Raw genomic sequence first — 25,054 nt, 5'->3', positions numbered from 1 at the left:
TTCACAAGATATATATTGTGAGATTGAAGGGATGAAACTACAATTTATGTTTGTTTGAAGAACTGAAAAATAACTAGCACAAAAGAAAAAAAAAGAACTGAATTAACGTATAGAATATGTCGTAATTTGTTTACGTTCTACTTCAGATGTTTCTAAATCTTTTATTAATAGTCTCACTCTAAAAGACACATAGTGAGTTTAAGCTGGAGGAGCTTCTAGACGAGTCTGATCACCATCTTTAGGCGTTTCTTTGCCGGTGCAATCAGTAACTTTAGCTCCAGCCTCCACGTCTCCGGTCAAGCACCGTATCCATTTCCGTCTCAGCCACCCTAAAGGCCCACGACTCTTTATCATCTCCAACGGATTGACTTCAGCCACTACACCACTTCTCTGGCGTCGTCGCCGTGCGCATATCCGGCCCAAGACGCAGGAGAGAACTGCAAGAACAACAAGAACAGAGATGACTGCAAAGAAGGGTCCAATGGAGCCGGACGAGTAGTGGTTTGGACCGTTTGGTGCTGCGACCATATTAGCACTTGTCGCAGTTGGTTCGATCTCATTCTCTACTAATGGTTGCTGCGGTTGTTGAGCAGGAGGATACAACGAAGTGCTGCTACTAGTACTAGTCATTGCCATTGGTGCTTGTGATGTTTTGGTTCTTGAAAATCAATATTTGCCGATAGGACGATGGGATCTTTTAGTTATTTGCATATCTGCGGATGATCTAATATATAGCGCATGTGCACATGAACATTAGTCTTTTGAAGAGCCTTTTAGCCGACCAGTGTTTGTTAAAGAATGACATGGAAAGGTGAATAAAGCGGAAAAATCCTCATCAGCTTCATATAAAGCTTCTCAAACTATAATACTATAACAAAATACATATCATCCATTGTTCCCTTAGAGGTGAAGTAAACGCTAACTGTTGATCTGATCTTGACTTTAGTTTCTGCAACTACTATTAAATGTATTTGTTGAGATTAATGAAATGAATTTGATGAATTTTAGAGTTTTGTAATGAAAGTCAGGGCTTGGCAAAAAAATCATAACCTGAAAAATCGAACTGGATTCGATTTGAATATACTGAACTAAAACTGGTTAAATATCCGAATGGATTTAAAAATTTGGATTCTAGAGAGTCAAATCCGATCCGGAATATTTCGGATATCCTAATATATATATATCAGATTTATATACTTGAATATATTAGTTTTCTCTAGATACAAATATCAAAACAAAACAAGACAAATATAAATTAGAAAAATAATTAGTTGAAATATTAAAATGGGAAGCGAAAAAAATTGGGGATCTAAAAAATTAACAAAATTACTTGAGGTTATTTTATGAAATTTTCCCTATAAAAATATTTTAAATTTAGTGTTACTTGTTATTTTATAAAATATTCTGAAATCCATTATTATTGAAAAAATATTAAACTTTAAATTTTAAACTGGTTCAAATGTTTAGAAAAATTGAGTAGAGTTTTATAATTAAAAATAGAAATCAAAATTTCATGGTTTTATATGAGATTCTAGAGTTTACAAAAATTATATCAAATTCTTAGATTCACATAAAATCATCTAAAAATCACATAGTTGAGTTTAGAAACACATCTCAAACACTATGAAAACACTAAATTTGAGAGTGCTTAATTACAATTGATTGTAAAACGTTTTTTAATAGAAACTTTCAGAGTAATTTACACACTTATGAAATGACAAGTTTAATAATATTAAACTTTAAATTATTTTTAAAAATTATGTTTAAATAACAATAAATTTGTGATGGAAGAGTTTCAAGTTTATCACATTGTTTTTTTAGGGAAAATAATTGCTGATTACATGAAGTATTGACCATCGCATGGTTAACCATGTAAATTATATTAATATATATCAATTTACACAAAATATATGTTATGCATGACATGATCATGTAGTTAAAATCATGAGTTTAATTTTATTTATCCAAAAAATGATGTCAATATCAGAGACCATTTAAATCTCCAGTTTCATAAATTAAAATATAACGTAGCTAATGGTAACTTAACTAAAATTAGATTTATGATCCGTGTTTTAAAAGCATAAGAATATTTTAACAAAATCTAATTTACAAAACCAATATGTTTTATAAAATTTTGTTTAATATGAAATTAATTAAATTAATGAACTATTGTATTTATATTTTCATAAAAAATTGCATTCATTTAAACTTAGTAAAAATTCATCAAATATGTAGATCACAGAATTAATCAAATAAATTACATAAATTTTGTTAAAAGTTCATAACAAAACAGACTAATAATTATTAAAAAGTATCTTATATAACTTTTATATTTAATATAAATACAACTAATATAATTATATAGTTTTCAAATAAACTAAAATAAAATGGTAAAACACTACTTATCAAAAAATGTTAAAATATATTGATTTTGTAAGTTAGATTTGTTAAAAATATTTTACGCTTTTAAAACGCGGATTAAAATCTAGTTTTAGTTAACTTGCGATTGGGTTGGTCATATTTTAATTGATGAAACAATAAATTAAACGGTTTCTGATATCCAAATCAGTTTTTGGATGAACGAAATTAAACTTGTGATGTAGGAACATAAATTATTTAACCTTTTAAAACTAAGGGTAAATGTAGTTCACATATACATGAAAATGGTACTAAAAAGTAGTAGTTCAGTCAATTCCTCCATTTGTGATTCAAACTCCTAGCTTAATATACATCTCTTAATTTGGTACATCACCAAATCTTCAACCGCGATTTCTTTAGTTTATCTCCTAATTTTAAACCTAACCAAATATTTGACCGGAATTAAATTGAGAAAGAACCGGTTTTATGCTTGACCTTTGACTCCTCTTAGTTTTCATCGCCTACACCAACCCTCGTAAGGACGTTTTTCAAATACATACATAAAAAAACCTCTCTCTCTCTCTCTCTCTCTCTCTAGTTACTATTTTCTCGTTAGGTTTCTCATTCATGGCTTTGACCACCAACCCTCACCAACTCCAGAGATCCTTCCTCTCCTCCAGCCACCGCGTCGTCTCCCCCCAGCGACACTCTGAAACCGCGCCGTCATGCCTGAGATTCCGCCGCACAGGTGTGCAATGCTCGGCGGTGGCCAAGGAGTGCAGAGTGAAGGGAGTGAAAGCGAGGCAGATTATCGATAGCAGAGGGAATCCCACGGTGGAGGTTGATCTGGTTACCGATGATCTGTACCGTTCCGCCGTTCCCAGTGGTGCATCTACCGGGATCTACGAGGCGCTCGAGCTTAGAGATGGTGATAAGACCGTTTACGGTGGTAAAGGTGTCTTGCAGGCTATCAAGAACATCAACGAACTTGTGGCTCCCAAACTCATCGGAGTTGATGTTAGGTATGTATAAAGGATAAAAAGAACTTGCGTTGAGACACGACAATGAGTTTTGTGTTGGTGTTCTTATTTTTTAAGATCTCGCTAAACAGCTGTTAATTTGGTTAATCTGGTTTTTAAATGTTGTTGAGTTTGTTTCTGCTTGTTGATATGGCTTGAATCTGTTTTAGATACTCTTATTTATTTATTTTTTATTTTTGTGTTCTTGTAACCTTAATTTACTGTATTGACTTTGTATAGATTTTGTTTTTTTTTCTTTGAAGGAACCAAGCTGATGTAGATGCTCTTATGCTGGAACTGGATGGAACCTTGAACAAGTCGAAACTCGGGGCTAACGCTATATTAGGAGTGTCACTGAGTGTTTGCAGGGCAGGTGCTGGAGCCAAAGGAGTGCCTCTGTACAAACACATCCAGGAACTATCTGGAACAAAGGAGCTTGTCATGCCTGTTCCTGCTTTCAATGTCATCAATGGTGGCAGTCACGCTGGGAACAGCTTGGCTATGCAAGAGTTTATGATTCTACCGGTAGGAGCAACCTCTTTCTCTGAGGCCTTTCAGATGGGAAGTGAAGGTAAAAGTCAATGTGATGATGAGATCAAAGCGTTGTTTTTTTTCTATAGTAAAAATGCACTTAATTGTATTTTTGTTGATTACAGTTTACCATACGTTGAAGGGGATAATCAAAAGTAAGTATGGTCAAGATGCTTGTAATGTGGGAGATGAAGGAGGTTTTGCTCCAAATGTTCAAGATAACAGGGAGGGACTAGTTCTGCTCATTGACGCTATTGAAAAGGCCGGTTACACCGGAAAGGTAAACCAACTTCTTCTATTTTTCAAGATCCTTTGGTGGTGTCAAATGTTTACACACCATTCACATAATGTGATATAACTCTATTGCAGATCAAAATAGGAATGGATGTAGCTGCGTCAGAGTTTTTCACCAAGGATGGAAGATACGATTTGAACTTCAAGAAACAGCCCAACGACGGAGCTCATGTTCTATCAGCTGAGAGTCTTGCTGAACTCTACAGAGAGTTCATCAAGGACTTCCCTATCGTATCTATCGAGGATCCTTTTGACCAGGATGATTGGAGCTCATGGGCTTCATTGCAATCATCTGTTGATATCCAACTCGTGGGTGATGACTTGTTGGTCACTAACCCGAAGAGGATAGCTGAAGCTATCAAGAAAAAGTCTTGCAATGCTCTGTTGTTGAAGGTCAGAACAATTCATTTACTTTTATCTCTTTCTCCAAGGTTATTAGATGGAGGGTTTCATCTTTTGTGTGGTTTTACAGGTGAACCAGATTGGGACAGTGACAGAGTCAATTCAAGCAGCACTAGACTCCAAAGCTGCAGGCTGGGGTGTGATGGTTAGTCACAGGAGTGGCGAGACAGAGGATAACTTCATTGCAGATCTTTCTGTTGGTTTGGCAAGTGGACAGGTAACATATTTTCTAAACATGTCTGTATCATAAAGTGTTATTCTCTAATCAACGACATATGTTATGTATATAGATCAAAACTGGTGCTCCTTGCCGAAGTGAACGCTTGTCAAAATACAACCAGGTAAAATATTAACTGACATCCAAACTTATAAATCTTGAGACAGCCAAACTTACACCGTGAGTTTGATTTGTTTCTGTTGCAGCTTCTCCGTATTGAAGAGGAACTTGGCAACGTGCGTTACGCCGGCGAAGCTTTTAGATCACCCTGAGAAGATTTGAGAGAGGGATTTATTGGTTTTTGCTTATTAAGCAAAAAAAATAACTTTTGTAGCTTTCTCTGAGTTTTCTTTATGAAAAAAGAAAACAAATAAAACGGAACAGCTTTTTCACTCGGGAGTCTTTTGTTGTAATGTGATTGATACTCATGTTGACATTTGCATTTTTTTGGAGTAATTGGATAACCGGGATAAACCGGAGCGTACCATTATCTTTTATGCAAAAGCTCGGCTTTATGACAGTTTTATTCGTTCTAATGATTGAGAAGAGTATTGTTTAAGAATATGGACTTCATGGTTGAAAATTGAACGTATATTTGGCGATTTGGTGTCATTAATTCCACAAAGGGAAACAAATATGCAAAAGTTTTTTTAACAAAAAAAGGCAAAAGTACATTAATTCCACAAAGGGAAACAAATATGCAAAAGTTTTCTTAACAAAAAAAGGCAAAAGTACATTAATTCTACATAAATATATAGTTATGTTTTTATTATAAGAAAAACGTATACAGTAAATAATATAATGTATATAGTTTCTTAGACTATAATTACAATGAGAGGCGTCCTAATCGTATTTTTCAAAAAGTACATAATAAAAACATAACTATATATGAGAGGAGTACGATTAGTATAACTAGGTGGTAAATTGGTAATTCCTGCGCGTAGTAAATTTATTTAAGAGAGTATATAATTTTTAATCTATAAATTTTAGAAAGGAAAAATTCTTTAAAAATATACGGACTAATTTTCATTTGCTAATAAAATATACGAATTATTTTTGTTTCTTATTAAATACACAAATTTTTGAAATTCACAGATTTTACATATCGTTTTATACATCGTTAACTATATTTAACGGAAGTGACAATAATGTTAGTGTTTAATTAAACACGTGTTTAAGTTTGTGAATAGAAAATTCTTTCAAAATACCCGAACTAATTTTCATTTACTAATAAAATACAAAAACTATTTTGGATCCCCGTTTAAAACTTGAGTTAATTTTTGTTTTCTATTAAATACACAAACTTTTGAAATTTCCAGATTTTACACATCGATTTAGATGATGTCAACTATGTTTAACGATGTTAGTTTTTAATTAAACATGTGGTTAAAATGTGAAGCAAAAATCCCTTCAAAATCCTCCCGATATATTATATTGTTAGTTTTCTTTTTTTCGTTACGTTTCCATAGTGTAAATTTTTTTTTGATGAAATTTCAAACTTTTGATCATCGTCTAAAGGGATGTTCCTCAAATGATATATAAAGGGGATTTGTGCATATTTGTTTCTTTATTTATTTAGATAATTTGCTTTTTAGTATGATTTGATACTATATAAATACCTCCAATTTTTAGCATTTAATGTGGATTGGATGTAATCAAATATATTGAATCACCCAAAACAAGAAGAGTATATTTCTCCATCTATAAGTGGAAACATTAAATATTTTCTATTTTGTTCGTCAAAGAAATCTATATTTTCCTTTTTAAGCAAGTCTCTCTCTCTCTATATATACAGACATAAACAGGTTCTTGTACACCAACAGTAGATTCTAGATCTCTTTGATATCAAGAACAAAGCTAAGAATACAATGACTTCGTCTGTCTTTGTAATTTCTCTTCTTCTCCTCTCTCTTTCTTCGGCTGTTTTCTCCGATGACTCGTCTTTCCAGAAACTTCCGATTCCAGGAAACAGGTCAGGCCCTGAATCTTTTGCCTTTGATACCACCGGAAAAGCTTTTTACACCGGAGTCTCTGGTGGTAAAATCCTCAAGTATACAGCCGACAAGGGTTTCGAAGATTTTGCTCAGATCACCGAGACTTCGTAAGTTTCTCCTTTATCTAATAAGTTTTTAAATCATGGTTTCAAAAATTAAATATTATTGATATCGGTTTTCTTGTTTTTCTTTATATTAACGTTTTAAGAATATAATTGGTTTGGTTTCTATAGGAATTCTGCATGGTGCAATGGAATAGTTGGAACCGCATTGGCCTGGAAATGTGGCCGACCTGCCGGGGTAGCCTTCAACCCCAAAACAGGTGACCTTTACGTCGCTGATGCTCCTTTGGGTCTTCACGTTATCCCTCCCGCCGGAGGTTTGGCCACAAAGATCGCCGACAGTGTCGACGGAAAGCCCTTCAAGTTTCTCGACGGTCTTGACGTTGATCCCACCACCGGCGTCGTCTACTTCACTTCTTTCAGCTCAAAGTTCAACCCAATGTAGAGTATCTATATTCGATCTTCTATATACATATATATATTTTCTGTCGTCTATAACTTAGACATGCACGTAGCTTCATGATTAAGAGCTATAACGGCACCAATCAAACTATTTTATTATTTTCATAAATTTTAATCAATAATTTATTCAAAATAAATTTTAAATTGGTGTAGTCAATATATATATATATATATATATATACATGAAAATGTTTGATTGAGTTTGCGTAATAATATTTGTTGGTTATGCAATGCAGGGAAGTGTTGATCGCAGTTGCAGCAAAAGACGCTAGCGGAAAGCTCTTCAAATACGATCCAGCGACTAAAGCAGTGACGGTGTTAATGGAAGGTCTAAGTGGTGCGGCTGGTTGCGCCGTGAGCTCAGATGGTTCGTTCGTACTTGTTAGCGAGTTCATAAAGAGTAACATCAAGAGATACTGGATCACAGGACCCAAAGCTGGATCGATGGAAGACGTCACAAGTTCTGTCTCGAACCCTGACAACATTAGGAGGATCGGTTCTACTGGAAACTTTTGGATCGCTTCGGTCAAGAACGAGGTGGTCGTACCAACGGATCCTTCGGCCGTTAAAATCGATTCTAACGGAAAAGTTCTTCAGACCATTTTTGTCAAGAATGAGTTTGGGAACACTTTGCTTAGTGAAGCCAATGAGTTGGATGGAAAACTTTATCTTGGAACACTTACTGGACCATTTGCTGGAATCATGAAACTTTAATTTGGTATTACAATATCGTGATTGTTTTATGTGATAACTTTGAAAAACTATATAAAATCATTCAATCCTTAATAAAGTTATAGTGTCAACTCAAAATTTAAAGCTCGTTTGTTCATTATACACGTTCTTATAAATTCCGTTCCTTCTTATTTCCTGGTTATATTCAGTGAGGACGAAGTTTTCCTTTTTTTAAAAGAAAACTGGTCGGACGTCATATGTTTTAGATTAATTTCCTGAAATTTTCGAGATTTCTGACCAATGCAGTTTCCCTTTTCATTACATAAGTACATACAAAAATCGTGCAGTTTTTGCTAGTAGCCTAGTAGTGACAAATGTATATTATAAACCGGGTGTTTTTTTGGTAATCAAAATGCTAGAAGTGTGTCAGTTTCAAATACATTTAAGATATTTTTTACTAATGAGATTAGAAGAATATCTGAACAATAAAAAAAAATGATGTTTGATTCTAGCAAAATGGATGCTAGATTAAAAAAAAAACGGATGCTAGAAAAGTTGACTTAAGGTAATACCATCTCCAATGTATTTTTCTATCTTTTCTTTTGTAATAGAGGAACTCTATAATATATATGGGTTCTTCTCCAATATATTTCTCTATTTCTTCATCTAAAAAGGAATATTCTTGAAAGATTCTTTTATTATTTTACAACTAATACATTCTACTTATACATGTTGAAAATTCATCCAATCATTATAATTTTTTTATTTTTCATAAAATTACAATATCATTTAAAATAAACATTTTATTACAAAAAGCTATCGTATATAAATAAAATAAAATAAAATAGACATTATCTAACCTTCAATATTACTATATTTTAACATAAATTATTTGTTAATGCATTTCGAAATGCGAAATAAGTATTGAATAATATTTAGGTTGAGCTTAAATATTTTTATTAATATGTTAAAGCTATGTAAAATTTTTAATAGTTAAATTTTAGTTTTAGTTTTAGTTGAATATAAAACATTAAATATCATTTGTTAATTTTTTATTTTTTAAAAATTTTGAATAAATTTATTGTATTTTTTATTTATGATTATTTATAATTGTGAAAATTTAAAACTATTATGTAAACAAAAACTGTGATATCATATGTAAAAAGTATTATATTTGTCCATAAACATGTATTTTATTTATAATCACAAAAAGTTTAAGGACTATTTTGCAAATAAAAAAGCATGCCTTTATTGTAGAGGAATGCTATTTTTTACTCTAAATATAGAGGTAAAAATAGCAAATCTCTATTTTAGAGGAAGAAATAAAGATGGGTTGGAGTAGATTTTACTCTATTATAGAGTATAGAATCAAATATAGTATAGGGTAAGAGATGCTCTAAAGAACTGCATGCAGAGTATGTGGCGTGGCGGACGATAAGGTTCAGCCAATAGTTTCTTCTGTCCCCTCCTCTATATCTCCTCTCAAAACTGACTTTATGTTTCAAGTAAAAGAACCAGAGCGCAAAGAGACAAAGAGGTACACTATCATATAACTTTTTTTTTTATCAACTTGCACTATCATATGACAAATAGTTAAAAGTACATAAAATTCTGACATACTTTTAATGGTATAAAATATCAGAATCAAATTTCAGTATACCACATCCATCACCTATATTAACTTTTCAATCAGTAGTCTCTAATATACACATATATTTCAGCAATCTACTTCTAGTCAGATTACAGATAAAAATTTGTAAACCATATTTGAAAACTCTATGGAAGCCACAACTTCAAATCAAAGAGCAAAACAGATGAGACAGCCATTATACTGAAAAATAAAATCTCTCTAGATATTATGAACTGTGACGCTGATGTTCAAGGGATGAATCCTAACCTTTTTATAGGGAAAAATCACTGTCTTAAAGATGGATAAGATTCATTGAATTTGAGATTGTGGTTGTATTGGGCATGAAGCTTTAAGTTTTGGTTAATGATGTTGAATCAGTGCGAGTTGTAATCGGAAGTGAAATTAAAGACTGAAAAACATGATCAGAGTCTGAGGGAAAGATTAACAATGAATCACTGAGTCTTAGGCAATCTCAGAACCACCATTGTTGGTAGACAAAATTCAAAAGTCCTGGATCCGATGAACCCTAAAATTGTTTGTCGGGAGGATGATGAAAACATTATAAACCTATTTTTGTCTTGATTTTGGGCCCAAATATAATTAACTCAATATCAATTGTAATTAAATGAAACTCTGCATTTTATTAATCTGGACAGGTGTCGTCAAGACGTCGATCGAATTAGTGATCCGGTTATCGACGTGGATAGTCTAAGAAGGATCCAATCCCTTTTTTATAACAATAGATATTAGGAAGAGTGCAATTTGAAGGAAGAAAAGTTCAACGGAGATTATTCAGAACATCATGGCCAAATGGTAAGTACGAGTTTTTTTCTGTATGGACTGCATTTTCCCTTGAAAATTAATCTGAACTCTTTTATAAGTTCGGATACCTCCAGATTAAATAAAAAAAAATTCAACAGAGATTCCTAAAATGAAAATGATAGAAGATAATTCATAATGGAAATTACTTTACTTTTATAATATACAATTTATATTATTAAAATATTTTATGTAAAATACATAAAAGTATTTTTTATTTTAGTTATTATTAATCCACAGGATTTACTAAATTTTATTTATAGGTTATACACGTTAAAGTTTTTGAAAAAAAAAATAGTCAACACGTCGGATGAAGACGGGTCAAGCAGAGACGAATCCGACCTGCTTCCCAACACTATTTTAATCATGTTTAAGATATGTTATTATATATATTTTGTCTGCTCCCATGTTAAGAATATCATTTATTTTTGTCTGCTTCCATATCTTAAACAACGTTTTGCAGCAGACGAGATTGTCTACTCTGATTCAAGTTGAGATCTACAAGTTAAAATAGTCTCAAACTAGAATCTTTCGAAAACCAAACCACGTGAAGCTTGTTATTAAAATCAACAATATGTTAGAAATTTTTTTTGATAGGGCTTTGATTACTAAAATAGAAGCTCACGTTTTTCTATGTTCATTTTTTTTATCAAGCTTGAAAGGTTATAAGATGCATTGATTCGAGGTGAAAGAAGATCTGCACATCAGATCCAAAACTCTCTTTTTCATCATCAGCAATGGCTAGTTGGCTGCTTCAGATCTTGCTCATCTCTTCTCTTCATCTCATCTCTCTATCAAGTCAAAAAGAAACGACGTTTGTCTTTGAAGACTTTCTTGATCAAGAAGATCTTTATCTAGACGCTTCTGCAAAAGTACATCCCAATGGAATATTACAGCTGACAAACACTTCAAAGTATCAAATCGGTCATGCTTTCTACGATAAACCACTTGAGCTCGGTTCCTCTTTCTCGACGCATTTCGTGTGTGCTCTGGTGAAAAAGCAGAGTATCGAAGGCGGTCATGGCATTGCCTTCATAGTATCTCCTTCTATGGATTTCTCCCACGCACAGCCAACGAGATACTTGGGGGTTTTCGACGCTTCCACACTTGAATCATCTCCCTCTTCTCGTGTTCTCGCTGTTGAGCTCGACACTATTTGGAACCCTGAGTTCAAAGATTCCAAGAAAAACCACGTGGGGATTGATGTGAACAGTCCTAAATCTCTCGCAGTGGCTCCAGCATCTTACTATTCCGATATAGAAAAGAAAAACGAAAGCATGAACCTCTTGAGTGGAAAGCCTATACAGGTCTGGGTGGATTATGAAGGCACTGTGCTCAACGTTTCTATAGCTCCACTTAAAGTCAAGAAGCCAAGTCGGCCTCTTTTGTCACATCCCATTAACCTTTCAAAGATATTTCCGAATATATCGAAACTGCATGTTGGATTCTCTGCAGCAACGGGGAACGCGGTGAGTGATCAATACATTATGGGGTGGAGTTTCAGTACAGACAGAGGATCACTGCAGCTACTTGATACCTCAAGAATTGCTGAACTTCCTTATCCTGCTGGTACAGATAAGAAGCTTCTTGCGCTGTTTATTATTCTGTTTGGTATTCTGGCTATTGTGGGGTTGACTATTATTGCATGAGTTTTACTTTTGATAGTAAGTGTTGTTGAATTGTTATTGAAAATTGAGAGAGAGAGAGAGAGAGAGAGTAAATGGTAATGAATGGGAATATGTAACCAAAATTGTAGTTACTATTCCTTATTTATTTCTTAGTGATTTGCCATTTTAATTTCGACTTAATTATTTTTTTTCTGCTCTAAGTTCATGTATTGTGTTTCAGCTTCCAACATGATGTTGCTTTTCCTTTTAGGTTTGGTTAATGGCTACAAAATTCTCAGATTACATATAGATCCTCAAAGTACCTCTTTCACTCTTACCGAATACTGGAATGAGATATGTGCTCAGGCATTACTCCTCAATATGTTTTGTCAGATAAGAAATGTTATCTGTAAGAAAGCTGGTTTGTTAATAATATTTATCAGATAATTGTGTTACTTAAGAAAATGTTAAGCTTAAATGGCTCATGTTTTCTACAAGAAACCAGTAAAGCTCAGTCCATCAGTCCGTCTCAACTACTCTCTTTCTCAACACACTTCATTTGCGCTCTAGTTCCTAATTAAGCCAGGGTTTGAACAACCTATGATGTTGTAACACAACATACAAGAGAGACCAATCTAGTAGTCGTTGAGCCTGACATACATATATGTAACATGTGACAACTAGTTCATGCTGTGTATAAGATGGATGTTTCGGTCTAGCTATAGTTTAGCAAAAGAATCTTGTAAAATCTTCTTCTCGTTAATATGATATTTACGGTTTAGCAAAAAAAAAAAAAAAAAACTAGTTCCAAGTTGAAGAAGTAGGACCTCGGGTCAAATCCAATAAGCTAGTTCCAAGTTGGATCAAATGACTCAAATCCACTGAAAGATAACACAATTCTAGTCTAAGATATATCCTTCCGTTTTGTTTTATTTGATGTTTAAAGTTCTGGGACATTAAGTAAATTTTATAATTTTTATTAAATTATTATTTTTACATCAAAATAGCATTTTTTAAAACAAACTCAACCCATAAAAAGTTAACACTATATATATATATATATATATTTCAAAATCATACTATAGACTATGAATAGTTACAAAAACAAAATAAATTAAAATTCTTTATAGAAAATTGAAAACATCATTTAAACTGGAAAAATGAATTCTAAAACATCATTTATATTGAAACAGATGGAGTGTAAGTTAGGGGGGTTATTGGAGTCAGAATTTAGAAGGAGTTTAGTGATTTTAAAAGTTTACAGATTTTTAGAAGTTAGGTAGAGTTAACAAATTTCTATCAATACTTTGTATTGATTTCAACAGATTTTATTAATTATCATGGATTTGCATAATATATTTTTCAAAATATTTCTAGTTATAAGGCAATGTATACAATCTCTCTAGAACTTTTCCAAAAATAAAATCTCGAAAAACCATATATATATATAAACATCAATTGATACAATGATACACATTTCTCATTTTCCTTATGTTTGGTGAGTTCCTCTTCTTATTGGTTTTCTTGTGATAATAATCAGTCTTATTTTCTTTGACTTTTGTGATTTTCTCGAAACACTATTCTAGTTATCGTATGAGTTATATTTCTTCACCATTATTAAATCAAACATTTGTTTTGTCAAATATGAAACTATAAAAAAATATAATGAATTACAGATCATGTGAGTTTGGTGCTTCACCATTATTGAGTTTCGTGTAGTGTGTTTACGTAGATAAATATTCAATATGTGTATGTTTTTCTTATTTCACCGATTTCAGAAATCTTATGAGTATATGTGATATTTTCAAAGTCTAGTCTCATGAGTAAAAATATAAGGAATCCACCTTCCAATAACAATAGAATTTAATGGAATAGTAAAATCCATAATAACTAAACTTTATGAATAACAAAGGATTTGAATGGAATTTAGAAGTCATCAAACCAATAACAATAGATTTTAGTAAGACTTTTAAAATCTATAAACCAATAATAGTGGATTCTCAAAATTTTAAAACTCCTTTAGAATTTTTAAACCAATAACCCCCCTTAATGTTTAATATATTGTTTGCCCGTTTTTACCGTTTCTAGGTACACCCACATGCATCATTGCGGTAGTTTCAATGGGTAGATCTTGGGTCTTATAGTTAATAACTTAATATATTGTCTCAGATAAAGCTTTATTGTTGATTTATATAATACTATAGCATGGCATTAACTCCTGTTTGTAAACGGCGACTGCATATGATGCTAATATTTTTTCATTATTGTTGCTTTCTCTTCAGCTTGCAAGGTTATGTTCTTCAACAAAGACCAGACTCCCTTATTCATCATCAGCAATGACTTGTAGACTGCTTCAGATCCTGATGATCTCTTCTTTTCATCCCATGAAAGAAGACTATGTTGTAGTGATTGTCTATTTTTTTCCTCTCCAATATTAGTTTTAGTGATTATGAGTTGTTGTTACTGTGAAGATGTATTCTCCTGCAACTTTAGAGCAGAGGGTTAGATTGAAAAGGTAGGACCTACCTATAGTTTCTATCAGCTGTTGTCATATTCATCATGTAAAGATCGTTGTCATGCATATGCCAGACTTTCCTAGCCTTCTTTCTTCTTGGTCTCGCACATAATTGCTTAGAAGTATCATCACAAAAAATGTATTTTTATTTATTCTGCGACCGGAAGGTCAGGGCCATAGTATATTTTGTTAGCTTCAAGTTGGTGCATTATACTATTGTTTTATGGTAGCTCCATGCCGCAGACGCGGTTTGTCTACTCTGATTCAAAATTTGAGATCTACAAGTTAAAATATTGTCAAAACGAAATATTTTGAAAGCCACACCACGTTGTGAAGCTTGTTATCAAAATAAACAATATTAGAAAGTTTGTTAGTCTTTGATTACTAAAATAGAAGCTCACGTTTTTCTCTGTTTCATTTTTTTTATCCACCTTGAAAGGTTATAAGATGCAATGTTTTGTGGTGAAAGAAGATGTACACATTAGATCCTGACTCTCTTTTTCATCATCAGAAAATGGCTCGTTGGCTACTTCAGATCCTGATCATCTCTTCTCTTCATCTCATCTCTTTAACAAGTCAACAAGAAACAAGGTTTGTCTATAAAAACTTTCTTGACCAAGAAGATCTTTATCTAGATGCTTCTGCAAAAGTACTTTCCAGTGGATTACTGCAGCTGACAAACACTTCACTGAATCAAATTGGTCATGCTTTTTACAAGAAACCAGTTGAGCTCAGTTCCTCTAAACCACTCTCTTTCTCGACGCATTTCGTGTGTGCTCTGGTGCCTAAGCAAGGTCGTGAAGGTGGCCATGGTATTGCCTTCCTAGTATCTCCTTCAAGAGATTTCTCACACGCAGAGGCAACAAGATACTTGGGGGCTTTCAACGCATCAGCACTTGAATCATCTCCCTCTTCTCACGTTCTTGCTGTTGAGCTTGACACTATATGGAACCCTGAGTTCAATGATGTCATTACCAATCACGTGGGGATTGATGTGAACAGTCCTATATCTCTCGGAGTCGCTTCAGCATCTTACTATTCCGACATAAACGGTAAAAACGAAAGCATGAACTTGTTGAGTGGGAAGCCTATACAGGTTTGGGTGGATTATGAAGGCACTGTGCTCAATGTTTCTATCGCTCCACTTGAAGTCCAGAAGCCAAGTCGGCCTCTTCTGTCACAACCCATCAATCTTACAGAAGTCTTTAGAAATAGTTCAAGACTGTTTGTTGGGTTCTCTGCATCAACAGGTGCAGCGGTCAGTGATCAATACATTGTTGGGTGGAGTTTCAGTACAAACAGAGGATCACTGCAGCAACTTGATATCTCAAGACTTGTTGAAGTTCCTCATTCTTCAGCTCCTCATAAGAAGCTTCCTACCCTTGTTATTGTTCTGCTTCTTTGCCTGTCTTTTGTGGTTTTGTATGTTCTTGCATGAGTTTATTTTTTGCTGGTAAGTGTTGAAATGTGATTCAATCATCAGAATAAATTGGTAATGAATGGGAATATGTAACCAAAATTGTAGTTACTATTTATTGTTTATTTGCTTAGTAATTTTGCGATTTTAACTTCTACTTAATTAAATGATTAAATAATTAGTATGTGATTTAATAAGTTTAATTATGTTTTTCTATAAGTTAATGTATTGTGTTTCAGTTCATTCTCCTTTAAAAACTCTATTTCAAACACAAACCTTGTTGTGGTCTCAGAGTACATGAACAATAGTACAGGCCTTTGTTTGATGACACTAAAAGCTGGTTCATTTATAATATTTCTCATTGTATTATTTTGAAAATGTTAAGCAAACATCTGCACTTGTGTGTACTGTTCAACAACCGGCGAATTTTGGACTTTTGGAAATGAACAAGGAAGATCTTAGGTCTCTGTTCAATGTCTCTAGAGACGGCCACAGTGCAACACAGTCAAGGAAACTTCTTAAACATTGGTTATCCAAGTATCTTAACAGTAGCCTCTTATCTGATTTCCATTTTACGTTGAATGTGCCATGAATATTTTTACAACTGTGTATTGGGAGTTCTGCCAGATCCTAATCTAAATCACAAGATGATTTTGTTTTTCGGCATCAAGGGTTTAGTTACTAAGCTATTTTTATTGTTTTACAGAACATTCGTAGCTGTCTTTCTTGACTTCCCCAGGATCTCCTAGCCTTGATCCTTTTAGTCTGGAAAAGACATTGCTTTCGGTTTCTGCATGAGGAAAGACCAACGAAATATTGAAAGTACAAGGTCTGTAGGATTCTTTTTGGGTTCAACACATATAAAAGCTAGCTCCAAGTTGAACAAGTAGGGATAAGATCTAAGACATATAGGTGTTATATATAGTTTAATCTTTTGTTTGACCCGTTATTACAGATTTACTCACATGCAGCGTTGCGTAGTTTTCACTGGGTTGAACTTGAGTCATCTATCTATCCTATTAAAAGTGAAGTACAAAAGAAAATTAACCCATACTTCATCTAAATATTTACAATATCTGCCACTGATATTAATGATACAGATTTGCTATAATTTTGTTTAAGCCTTTCACGTCATAATCCAAATCGAAGCCCATTAACATTATCTTTGACCAATTTGTATATCTTTAACTATAAAATCTCTAACCATACAGTTGGACATCAGCACAATCTCGATATCAGCATGAAACTGTTTCAAAAATTTAGTAAGCGATATTGTTGAATCCATTGCCAATTTTTTTATTAAAATAGTGTTACAGCCAAAACTAATATATAACTATAATATTATAACTGTAAATAGCATTACTAAACCGGACTATATGTAGGGAAAATTTCATAAAAATACTCCAACTAAATTTCATTAAACTTTTTAATACCAAAACTTTTTTGTTACCCAGTTTAATATCCTAACTAATTATACTGTTCATTTTAATATACAAATTTTTAAAATTATGTCCCTTTTAATAATCAAAATTTATTTAAAATACTGATAAGTTTCAAACAAAATTTAAAAAACCTTCAAATTTACAAAACAATCTCAGAAAATTCTAATTTTATTTATGATTTAGGAAAGAAGGTAATAAGTTAGGAAGAAAATTTTAAAATTTTTAAAATTAAGTTTTAAGGAAAATAAATAAATTTGTTTTCTATTTCAGAAAATAAACTAAACTCAATACTTAAAATTTAAAATTTTTATTTCAAAATTTAAGGTTATACACATTTTAGTTAATTTTATTCTCAAACATAAAATAAAATTAGAATTTTCTGAGATGTTTGTAAAATTTAGAGATTTTTTAAAATTTCGTCTGAAAATTATTAGTATTTTTAATTAAAATAAAAAAGTTTGGATATTAAATAGACTTAGTTTTAAAAGTTTGTATATTAAAGTGAGCAAAATAATTAATTGGGTTATTAAACTAGACATCAAAAAAGTTTAGGTATTTAAAGCTTAAAAAATTTAGTTGGGATATTAAACTAGACAGCGAAAAAGTTTAGGTATTTAAAAGCTTAAAAAATTTAGTTGAGATATTAAACTAGACAGCGAAAAAATTTAGGTATTTAAAAGCTTAACAAATTTAGTTGAGATATTTTTATAGAATTTTCCCTTATATGTACTACTTGTATTGGATAAAATTAAAAACCATTCGGGTTGACTACTATTTTATAGATTAATAGGATTCAATATTTATATTAATTAATATTCTAAACATAAAATCTATGTATAAAGTTTTCTAATGATTTTGTTGCACCTATCATTAAAAAAATATATCAACTAAGTCAGATATATCAATTCACTGTTCGTAAAATCTTTAACTATCTTAATAACTTAACATAACAAGCCCCTAAATTAAAGGTATCATATTTATAAAAATATCAATATACTTGCTAATTACAGATTTATAGGATCGATTGATTACAACATCTTTAGTATATTCCAAACTTTAAATACTTATCATTATGTGAAAAAAATTAAAAACAAAATATTGACAAAATATTCCTAACCTTTAGTATATTTTTTATCTACACGACTTGCAAATCAAGTTTTCAAATAATTAGTTTAGATTTTACTATCATATATGTCTCACTTATAAAACTATATACAATTCAATATACGTTGAAGAACAACATTCACATCCAGATCAAAAAAAATGTCGAGCAATGCAAGTTTCACACCTCTCAAAAACATGAATCCATTTAAGATGAAATAGTGATCTCAAGTCAAATTGCTTCATTCCTGGCAACAAAACACCTTATTCGGTGGGAGAGACTCTTCAAATAGTTTTTGCTGATGAATATGTAAGTTTTGAAAAATCAAATATATTCTTTTAGGTTTTTTGTTTATCAAAACCAAATACTAAAAACATATTGTGTAGGGTAATTAAAAATACAAACGGAACTGTCCAATATCGGTCAACAAACCATCATAAAATATGTATTAAATCAGCATAGAATATATATTAACAACATCACATTTATATAAAATATAATAAAAATTAAATATTGCGAACCGAAAAAGAACACCCGCACGGGCGTGCGGGTCAAAAGTCTAGTTAGTGTTAAAATATTGTCTAAAATGAAGCTTTATTGTTAGTTTATTTATATTAATATTGTATATAGCATTATTGAAGTCCAGTTTGTAAAGGGGAAAAAGAAAAAAAAACGGTGATATGCTAATATTCCCTTGAGAATAAACAAACAATACTTTACACTAAAAACACAAAAGCTCACTTCTTTCTTTGTTCCTTCAACTTGCAAAGGTTAATGTTCTTCAACACAGATCCAGCAGACTCTCTTATTCATCATCATCATCAGCAATGACTTGTAGATTGCTTCAGATCCTCATGATCTCTTCTTTCCATCTCATTTATCTATCAACTCAACAAGAGATAAAGTTTCTCTACGACAACTTTGGAGTGCAAGAAAATCTTTATCTTGATGGATCTGCAACAGTCCTTCCCAGTGGATTGCTGCAGCTTACAAACGCTGGAAATCATCAGATGGGTCATGTTTTCTACAAGAAACCAGTTAAGCTCGCTTCTTCTAAACCGCTCTCTTTCTCAACACACTTCGTTTGCGCTTTGGTTCCTCAGCCAGGGCATGAAGGTGGCCACGGCATGGCCTTTGTTGTATCTCCTTCTATGGATTTCTCTCATGCAGAAACAACTAGGTACCTGGGGATCTTCAACGTGTCTAAAAGTGGATACCCTTCTTCTGATGTGCTTTCTGTTGAGCTTGATACTATTTGGAATCCAGATTTTGAAGATATAGACAAGAACCATGTGGGGATTGATGTCCACAGTCCTCTCTCCGTAGGAATAGCTTCAGCTTCTTACTATTCAGACATAGAGGGGAAGAACGAAAGCATAAACCTACTGAGTGGAAAGCCATTACAGGTGTGGGTGGATTATGAAGGCACTTTGCTCAATGTCTCAATAGCTCCTCTTGAAGTTGAGAAGCCAAGCCGGCCTCTGTTGTCACAACCCATCAATCTTACCGAAGTTTTTCCTAATAGTTCAAGACTTTTTGTTGGATTCTCTGCAGCAACAGGGACAGCTACTAGTTACCAGTATGTTCTTTCGTGGAGTTTTTGCACAGACAGAGGATCTTTACAGAGTCTTGACTTGTCAAGACTCCCTGAAGTTCCTCCTCCAAGAGCGGAACATAAGAATCTATCTCAACTGTTCATTGTCTTGCTTGGTTTTGTGGCTACCATGGGGTTAGGTGTTCTCATAGGAGTGTATCTTTTTAGGAGGTGCAAGTACGCAGAAGTGACCGAAGCATGGGAGAAGGAGTTCGGTGCGCACAGATTCTCTTACAAGTCATTATACAAAGCAACAAAAGGGTTTCACAAAGATGGGTTTCTTGGAAAAGGAGGTTTTGGAGAAGTGTACAGAGGAACTCTCATGCTAAGCAGAGAGATAGCTGTGAAGAGAATGTCTTATAACGGTGATGAAGGTGTGAAGCAGTTTGTGTCTGAAGTGGTGAGCATGAGATGTCTGAAACACAGGAACCTTGTTCCACTTCTTGGTTACTGCAGGAGAAAGCATGAGCTTCTTCTTGTCTCTGAGTACATGCCTAATGGTAGTCTTGATGAGCATTTGTTTGATGACCAGAAACCAGTACTCTCTTGGCCCCAGAGGCTTGTGATCCTTAAGGGGATAGCTTCTGCTCTTTGTTACCTTCACACAGGTGCTGACCAAGTTGTTCTGCACAGAGATATCAAATCTTCAAACATTATGTTGGACGGTGAGTTCAACGGAAGGCTAGGGGATTTTGGTATGGCAAGGTTTCATGACCATGGAGGGTATGCACACCCAACAGGAGCCGTTGGAACCATAGGGTACATAGCGCCAGAAGTAATAGATATGGTAGCTAACACTGGAACTGATGTGTATGCCTTTGGTGTTTTCATGCTTGAAGTAACATGTGGGAGGAGACCTGTGGAACCACAGTTACAATGTGAGAAACGGCTTCTGATCAAATGGGTTTGTGAGTGCTGGAAAAGGGATGCTCTGCTTGATGCTATTGACCCGAGACTGGGAGATGAATACTCGCAAGAGGAAGTAGAGATGGTTATGAAACTCGGTTTGCTATGTTCAAGTACAGTGCCGGAATCAAGGCCTACGATGGAACAAGTGGTCTTATACTTAAACAACAGCCTGCCTTTGCCAGATGTTTCACCATATACTGTGGGTTTAAGCAGTCATTCTTCGGTTCTGATCGATGCAGCCTCTCTTGTAGCTTCAAGGAGCTGGTCAGCTTCCTCCTCCATCTCTTCTTCCTTGGCCAAAAGCTCCCCTTCAAAAGAATAAGCCGTGGTTAAGACATACATTGGATTATATAAGATCGTTAGTCATAGGTAAACACCAAATGTACATAGCAGAAAGCAGATTTTCTAGCTTTCAAGATTGTGTTATCTCTCTCTCACTTTGTCTTAAGATCAATGAATTTTTCAGAAAATAATTTGCAATCTTATCCCTTATTGGTTTAAACCCTTCATATTTGTATCTTCTTGTGTTTCCTTTGAAATGAATATAAGCGTTTCAACCACCATCCTTTTTTTATCTTATTATACTCTTCAGTTCAAGAAGCTCTGTGTAGTCAGTGTGTGTATTCTTAATAGAGATTAACATATGAGTTATAAAATAGCAATCTGATTCATTACTAATGGAAACTCACAACGGAAATATCACAAAACTTGTAAGCACTACAAGTTTCAGACCATAGTCTTTTAAAGAAAAACATAAATGAAAGAACAAGAACAGAGTACTAGTCACATTTAAGAAACAGGTGGTGATCCATTTGGTAGAAGTTTGGAGTTGTTTCTTCCTTCAATCTCCAGATGAGTTGACTGTGGACTTCTTGGAATCACAATCCTAATCTCGATCTCACCAGCATCATCTTTCTTCAGAACATGGCCAGACGGGAGAGGAGATGATGGAGAAGAAGAAGAAGAGATAGTGACGACATTAGTGGGATGATGATTCTCTTCAGATGATTTTGGCGGCCGGACAATCCACATGAGGTTGTAACATGTACTCTTATGCAGTAATATGACAGAAGAGGTTACAAGAAGTTGGATTATCCAAGGCAAAGTCATGAGTAACGTTCCGCATATCGAAAAGAATTTCGTGTAACCAAAGTTGTGTCTTCTCGTGGTTGAGAGACTGAAGAGAAGGATTCCAACTAAGGTTATCCAGAGAGAATGTGAGATGATTGATCTCAGAGGCACACCTCTCTTTTCCATCTCTGCTGCTATCTCGTTTTCTTTCTTCTCTCATTGAGAAAAGAGACGCAAGTCTTTTGTAGTTAAAGATTTATTAAAATGTCTTGTTAGAGAAATTAGTGGTGTTTAGTTCCTATATTATCTCAACGTATAAGTTTGAAATTTAAATATCAAAACAATATATCACGGCAAAGAATCCTGAACAAAAAAAATATCAAAAAGATAATGAAACTGAATTAAAAATTCAAAATAAACTTGCGGACCTAGGATCTTGATGACTATAGCATATGGAGGCTTGGTAAAATTGCAGTAGCTTCACCATCAAGGACAACCAGTTCAGTGTTATTCTTGATGCATCTGGTTGAGAATTTGACACTGACACATCGAAATGAGGATCTAGTTATGCTATAGAATTAACAAAATACTAAAACTTTTTGGATGTTGAATAAGTTAAGCTTACATGTACTTGTTCTTGGTTTCTCTTAAAGCTGTGGCTTGTACCAAACCGAGAATTTCATCCCCTATGTGAACTGGTGACCGGAAATGCAGAGATTGAGATACATACACTGCTCCAGGCTGCAACAAAATACCAAACAAGATTATGTCATGTTTCTGTAAATCTGTAAGAGTCATTCACAACTAGGACATGTGGAACATTAGTAAATGCAAACTAGAGAACTCACGAAATGGGAAGAGATAATACGAGGAAACATGGAAGACACGAGCATTCCATGGACAAGGCGGTTCTCAAATCCGGATTTTCGGGCGAGTTCTTGATCGAAGTGAAGTGGATTCCAATCATGGCTCACCTCAGCATAGCTCTTAACATCTTCACTTGAGTACACTCTTGCTTCTCTTAAAACATCTCCTACTTTAAGTGTCTTTGAAGCAGCTGATGCGAAACACCTCGAAACAAGGATGGTTCTTGTAAAAATTGTCTTGGCCAGCATTGCTTCACCTGAACAATCAAACAAAAAGAAAAAAAAAGTATCATCACATACTCTTTTTCAGTGGCAACTTTTCTCATTGAGTCATTTTGACGAACAGCTTCTAGGCGTGAAGTTGAAGTTGAAGTCAAAGATGCAAACTTTATTTTCTCAATTGCTAACAATATAGGGATCATAGACTAATCTTATAATCAATTTTTCTAAGAAATAATGACAACAAGAGAATAGTAACCTCGTCGAATAAGAGAAAGATACAGACTTTGCTTCTTCAAGCTTAACCTACTTTTACTTTTTTCTGTTCAACTTTTGAGCTTAGGACAGGATTGCGATTAAACTGAGTTACGCACTAATGACTGACTAATATTCCATACCATATTAACCCATCATGACCATGAAGGTTGAGTATGATCCAGATTTATGTATCTCTCTCAATCATAACACATTTGTGACTTTGTAACATAAAAACACGCTAGGAAATAATAACAAAAAGCTTTTCTTTTTTAATAAGAGTATCAAACGGAGCATACATATAATAAGCTTGATCGCATTGTCTTTCAATAATATCAGTATACAAATTGCAAGCAAACCCCGATACAGAAACTACCAAAAGCTGGACCTTAAAGAAGGCACTGTCATAAGGATTCCAGTATGATGACACGTCACCTTTCTCGTGACTGCCAAGTGGTGATCCATTCAGTCAAACTTGCGACATTGTTAGAGATATCTTCGATTGTGTTACTCTGTAGCGCGACGACAATCTCCTCTTTGTAACTATCTCTTGCTTCTTCGAGCAGGACTTGGAAGATCTCGCATTCCATGTTGTTACTAAGCTTGGTTCCAGAATAATCCCTGGTTTGATTTGGTTTGGTTTGAGAACAATATCAAAAGCAGCGAAACAAACACCTTTTAAATGAAGAAACTAAACTGACCTCTTGGTTAAACGGTCATAGAGAACGGAGTTTTCAGTTCGAAGGACGACAACACGATCAAACCAGCGCTCAGGGAAGAAGTCACATCCGTGGTAATCTACAATCACACCTCCTCCTTCCATTATATCTTCTAGCTCATCACACACCTGAACAACACGAAATTAAAACACACACAATAATAGCTAAAAGACAGAAATCTTCTCATGTGAGCTTAATGATTTGAATCTTCAATAACAATGCAGCTTCAGACACTTTAATTTCGATGTCGGTTAAGTAAAATTAAAAAACGGAAACTTTTGGGAACAATTTGAAACGTAACCAACAAATCAAGCAAAGACAACCTTTTTTGACTACGATACGGTTTGGTAATGAATTCGAATTCGAAGAAGAAGCTGAAAGATGATGAACAAAACAACTCACCAGGTCTTCGTTGATGACGTGGCACTGGAACTGATCGTCCCAACCATCGTGCAAGTTCTTCTCTTTGACGAGATCTCCGACGCAGATATACCGGAAGTTCGTGGCCTCCGCCAGAGCAGAAGCCGTCGTCGATTTACCGGTACCAGGAGTCCCCGTGATCAGTAGGTTCGGCCTTAAGCGCCTCGTCCCGTTGTTAGCTCCCGCCATGAGGACGCTCTTTCCGTTAGGCTTAAACAGAGTTCTAAGCATCGCCGCCGTGCGTAAGATTTGGAAGTAGGGAAGAAGAAGAGGAGAGTAGGGTTTGGTTTTTTACAAACCTAAAAGCCTACTAATAAAGGGTGAGTGTGAATCCCTCACGGCCGTCAAACTGATTGATGTTGGATGATCTAACGGTGTTAAAAGTTTTTTTTTTATTTTTTAAGAAAAGTTTTCTTTTCTACGTCACAATTCACAAATTAAAATAAAATACAATTAAA

The 25,054-nt window shown here is 33.9% G+C and overlaps 9 protein-coding genes across 10 annotated transcripts; 5 read left to right on the top strand and 4 right to left on the bottom strand.

Annotated features, from left to right (window-relative positions):
- On the bottom strand, positions 1-729 carry LOC108816236 (uncharacterized). Its single transcript, XM_018588807.2, has one exon. It carries the CDS (start codon positions 634-636, stop codon positions 199-201), a length of 438 nt encoding a protein of 145 aa, XP_018444309.1. The 5' UTR covers positions 637-729; the 3' UTR covers positions 1-198.
- Positions 730-2,904: 2,175 nt separating this feature from the next.
- On the top strand, positions 2,905-5,311 carry LOC108814142 (enolase 1, chloroplastic). The gene is made up of 7 exons (XM_018586645.2): positions 2,905-3,380; positions 3,641-3,948; positions 4,034-4,188; positions 4,278-4,595; positions 4,675-4,821; positions 4,895-4,945; positions 5,028-5,311. The coding sequence occupies exons 1-7, from the start codon at positions 2,986-2,988 to the stop codon at positions 5,091-5,093; spliced, it is 1,440 nt and encodes a 479-aa protein (XP_018442147.1). The 5' UTR covers positions 2,905-2,985; the 3' UTR covers positions 5,094-5,311.
- A 1,346-nt stretch (positions 5,312-6,657) lies between these two features.
- On the top strand, positions 6,658-8,053 carry LOC108816770 (protein STRICTOSIDINE SYNTHASE-LIKE 12-like). Its single transcript, XM_018589336.2, has 3 exons — positions 6,658-6,922; positions 7,049-7,318; positions 7,576-8,053. Exons 1-3 carry the CDS (start codon positions 6,690-6,692, stop codon positions 8,051-8,053), a joined length of 981 nt encoding a protein of 326 aa, XP_018444838.1. The 5' UTR covers positions 6,658-6,689.
- Positions 8,054-11,197: 3,144 nt separating this feature from the next.
- LOC108815299 (L-type lectin-domain containing receptor kinase I.9-like) lies at positions 11,198-12,109 on the top strand. The gene has a single exon (XM_018587943.1). The coding sequence runs from the start codon at positions 11,198-11,200 to the stop codon at positions 12,107-12,109; it is 912 nt and encodes a 303-aa protein (XP_018443445.1).
- Positions 12,110-15,096: 2,987 nt separating this feature from the next.
- On the top strand, positions 15,097-16,020 carry LOC108815088 (L-type lectin-domain containing receptor kinase I.9-like). Its single transcript, XM_018587748.2, has one exon. The coding sequence runs from the start codon at positions 15,097-15,099 to the stop codon at positions 16,018-16,020; it is 924 nt and encodes a 307-aa protein (XP_018443250.2).
- Positions 16,021-19,239: 3,219 nt separating this feature from the next.
- On the top strand, positions 19,240-21,551 carry LOC108836206 (putative L-type lectin-domain containing receptor kinase I.10). Its single transcript, XM_056990868.1, has one exon. The coding sequence runs from the start codon at positions 19,371-19,373 to the stop codon at positions 21,366-21,368; it is 1,998 nt and encodes a 665-aa protein (XP_056846848.1). The 5' UTR covers positions 19,240-19,370; the 3' UTR covers positions 21,369-21,551.
- A 142-nt stretch (positions 21,552-21,693) lies between these two features.
- LOC108816626 (uncharacterized) lies at positions 21,694-22,436 on the bottom strand. The gene has a single exon (XM_018589190.2). The coding sequence runs from the start codon at positions 22,301-22,303 to the stop codon at positions 21,836-21,838; it is 468 nt and encodes a 155-aa protein (XP_018444692.1). The 5' UTR covers positions 22,304-22,436; the 3' UTR covers positions 21,694-21,835.
- LOC108836205 (3-hydroxyacyl-[acyl-carrier-protein] dehydratase, mitochondrial-like) lies at positions 22,421-23,719 on the bottom strand. Of its 2 annotated transcripts, none has more exons than XM_056990871.1 (4): positions 23,601-23,719; positions 22,966-23,240; positions 22,743-22,858; positions 22,421-22,657 (listed from the first exon to the last, which is right to left on the bottom strand). In XM_056990871.1, the coding sequence occupies exons 2-4, from the start codon at positions 23,230-23,232 to the stop codon at positions 22,561-22,563; spliced, it is 480 nt and encodes a 159-aa protein (XP_056846851.1). In that variant the 5' UTR covers positions 23,233-23,240; positions 23,601-23,719; the 3' UTR covers positions 22,421-22,560. The 2 variants fall into 2 exon arrangements, with proteins under 2 accessions (XP_056846851.1, XP_056846850.1); XM_056990870.1 differs by having other exon boundaries at positions 23,462-23,689.
- Positions 23,707-24,898, bottom strand: LOC108814840 (adenylate kinase isoenzyme 6 homolog). The gene is made up of 3 exons (XM_018587470.2): positions 24,579-24,898; positions 24,159-24,304; positions 23,707-24,078 (listed from the first exon to the last, which is right to left on the bottom strand). Exons 1-3 carry the CDS (start codon positions 24,825-24,827, stop codon positions 23,889-23,891), a joined length of 585 nt encoding a protein of 194 aa, XP_018442972.1. The 5' UTR covers positions 24,828-24,898; the 3' UTR covers positions 23,707-23,888.
- Positions 24,899-25,054: the final 156 nt, after the last annotated feature.

Source organism: Raphanus sativus, chromosome 7 (assembly GCF_000801105.2).
Source record: "Raphanus sativus cultivar WK10039 chromosome 7, ASM80110v3, whole genome shotgun sequence".
Classification (NCBI taxonomy): Eukaryota; Viridiplantae; Streptophyta; class Magnoliopsida; order Brassicales; family Brassicaceae; genus Raphanus; species Raphanus sativus.
The sequence above is the reverse complement of the archived record's forward strand: the minus strand, read 5'-3'. Positions and strand labels throughout refer to the sequence as shown.

Excerpts from the sequence above, each read along its gene's own strand:
- LOC108816236 (XM_018588807.2), bottom strand. The coding sequence starts at position 636 with ATGGCAATGACTAGTACTAGTAGCAGCACTTCGTTGTATCCTCCTGCT.
- LOC108814142 (XM_018586645.2), top strand. The coding sequence starts at position 2,986 with ATGGCTTTGACCACCAACCCTCACCAACTCCAGAGATCCTTCCTCTCC. Across the intron at positions 4,822-4,894 it reads TTGGTTTGGCAAGTGGACAG|ATCAAAACTGGTGCTCCTTG; the intron begins GTAACATATTTT and ends TTATGTATATAG. Across the intron at positions 4,946-5,027 it reads GCTTGTCAAAATACAACCAG|CTTCTCCGTATTGAAGAGGA; the intron begins GTAAAATATTAA and ends TTTCTGTTGCAG.
- LOC108816770 (XM_018589336.2), top strand. The coding sequence starts at position 6,690 with ATGACTTCGTCTGTCTTTGTAATTTCTCTTCTTCTCCTCTCTCTTTCT. Across the intron at positions 6,923-7,048 it reads GCTCAGATCACCGAGACTTC|GAATTCTGCATGGTGCAATG; the intron begins GTAAGTTTCTCC and ends TGGTTTCTATAG. Across the intron at positions 7,319-7,575 it reads AGCTCAAAGTTCAACCCAAT|GGAAGTGTTGATCGCAGTTG; the intron begins GTAGAGTATCTA and ends TATGCAATGCAG.
- LOC108815299 (XM_018587943.1), top strand. The coding sequence starts at position 11,198 with ATGGCTAGTTGGCTGCTTCAGATCTTGCTCATCTCTTCTCTTCATCTC.
- LOC108815088 (XM_018587748.2), top strand. The coding sequence starts at position 15,097 with ATGGCTCGTTGGCTACTTCAGATCCTGATCATCTCTTCTCTTCATCTC.
- LOC108836206 (XM_056990868.1), top strand. The coding sequence starts at position 19,371 with ATGACTTGTAGATTGCTTCAGATCCTCATGATCTCTTCTTTCCATCTC.
- LOC108816626 (XM_018589190.2), bottom strand. The coding sequence starts at position 22,303 with ATGGAAAAGAGAGGTGTGCCTCTGAGATCAATCATCTCACATTCTCTC.
- LOC108836205 (XM_056990871.1), bottom strand. The coding sequence starts at position 23,232 with ATGCTGGCCAAGACAATTTTTACAAGAACCATCCTTGTTTCGAGGTGT. Across the intron at positions 22,859-22,965 it reads GTATTATCTCTTCCCATTTC|CCTGGAGCAGTGTATGTATC; the intron begins GTGAGTTCTCTA and ends ATTTTGTTGCAG. Across the intron at positions 22,658-22,742 it reads GAAACCAAGAACAAGTACAT|TGTCAAATTCTCAACCAGAT; the intron begins GTAAGCTTAACT and ends TCGATGTGTCAG.
- LOC108814840 (XM_018587470.2), bottom strand. The coding sequence starts at position 24,827 with ATGCTTAGAACTCTGTTTAAGCCTAACGGAAAGAGCGTCCTCATGGCG. Across the intron at positions 24,305-24,578 it reads ACGTCATCAACGAAGACCTG|GTGTGTGATGAGCTAGAAGA; the intron begins GTGAGTTGTTTT and ends CGTGTTGTTCAG. Across the intron at positions 24,079-24,158 it reads TATGACCGTTTAACCAAGAG|GGATTATTCTGGAACCAAGC; the intron begins GTCAGTTTAGTT and ends AAATCAAACCAG.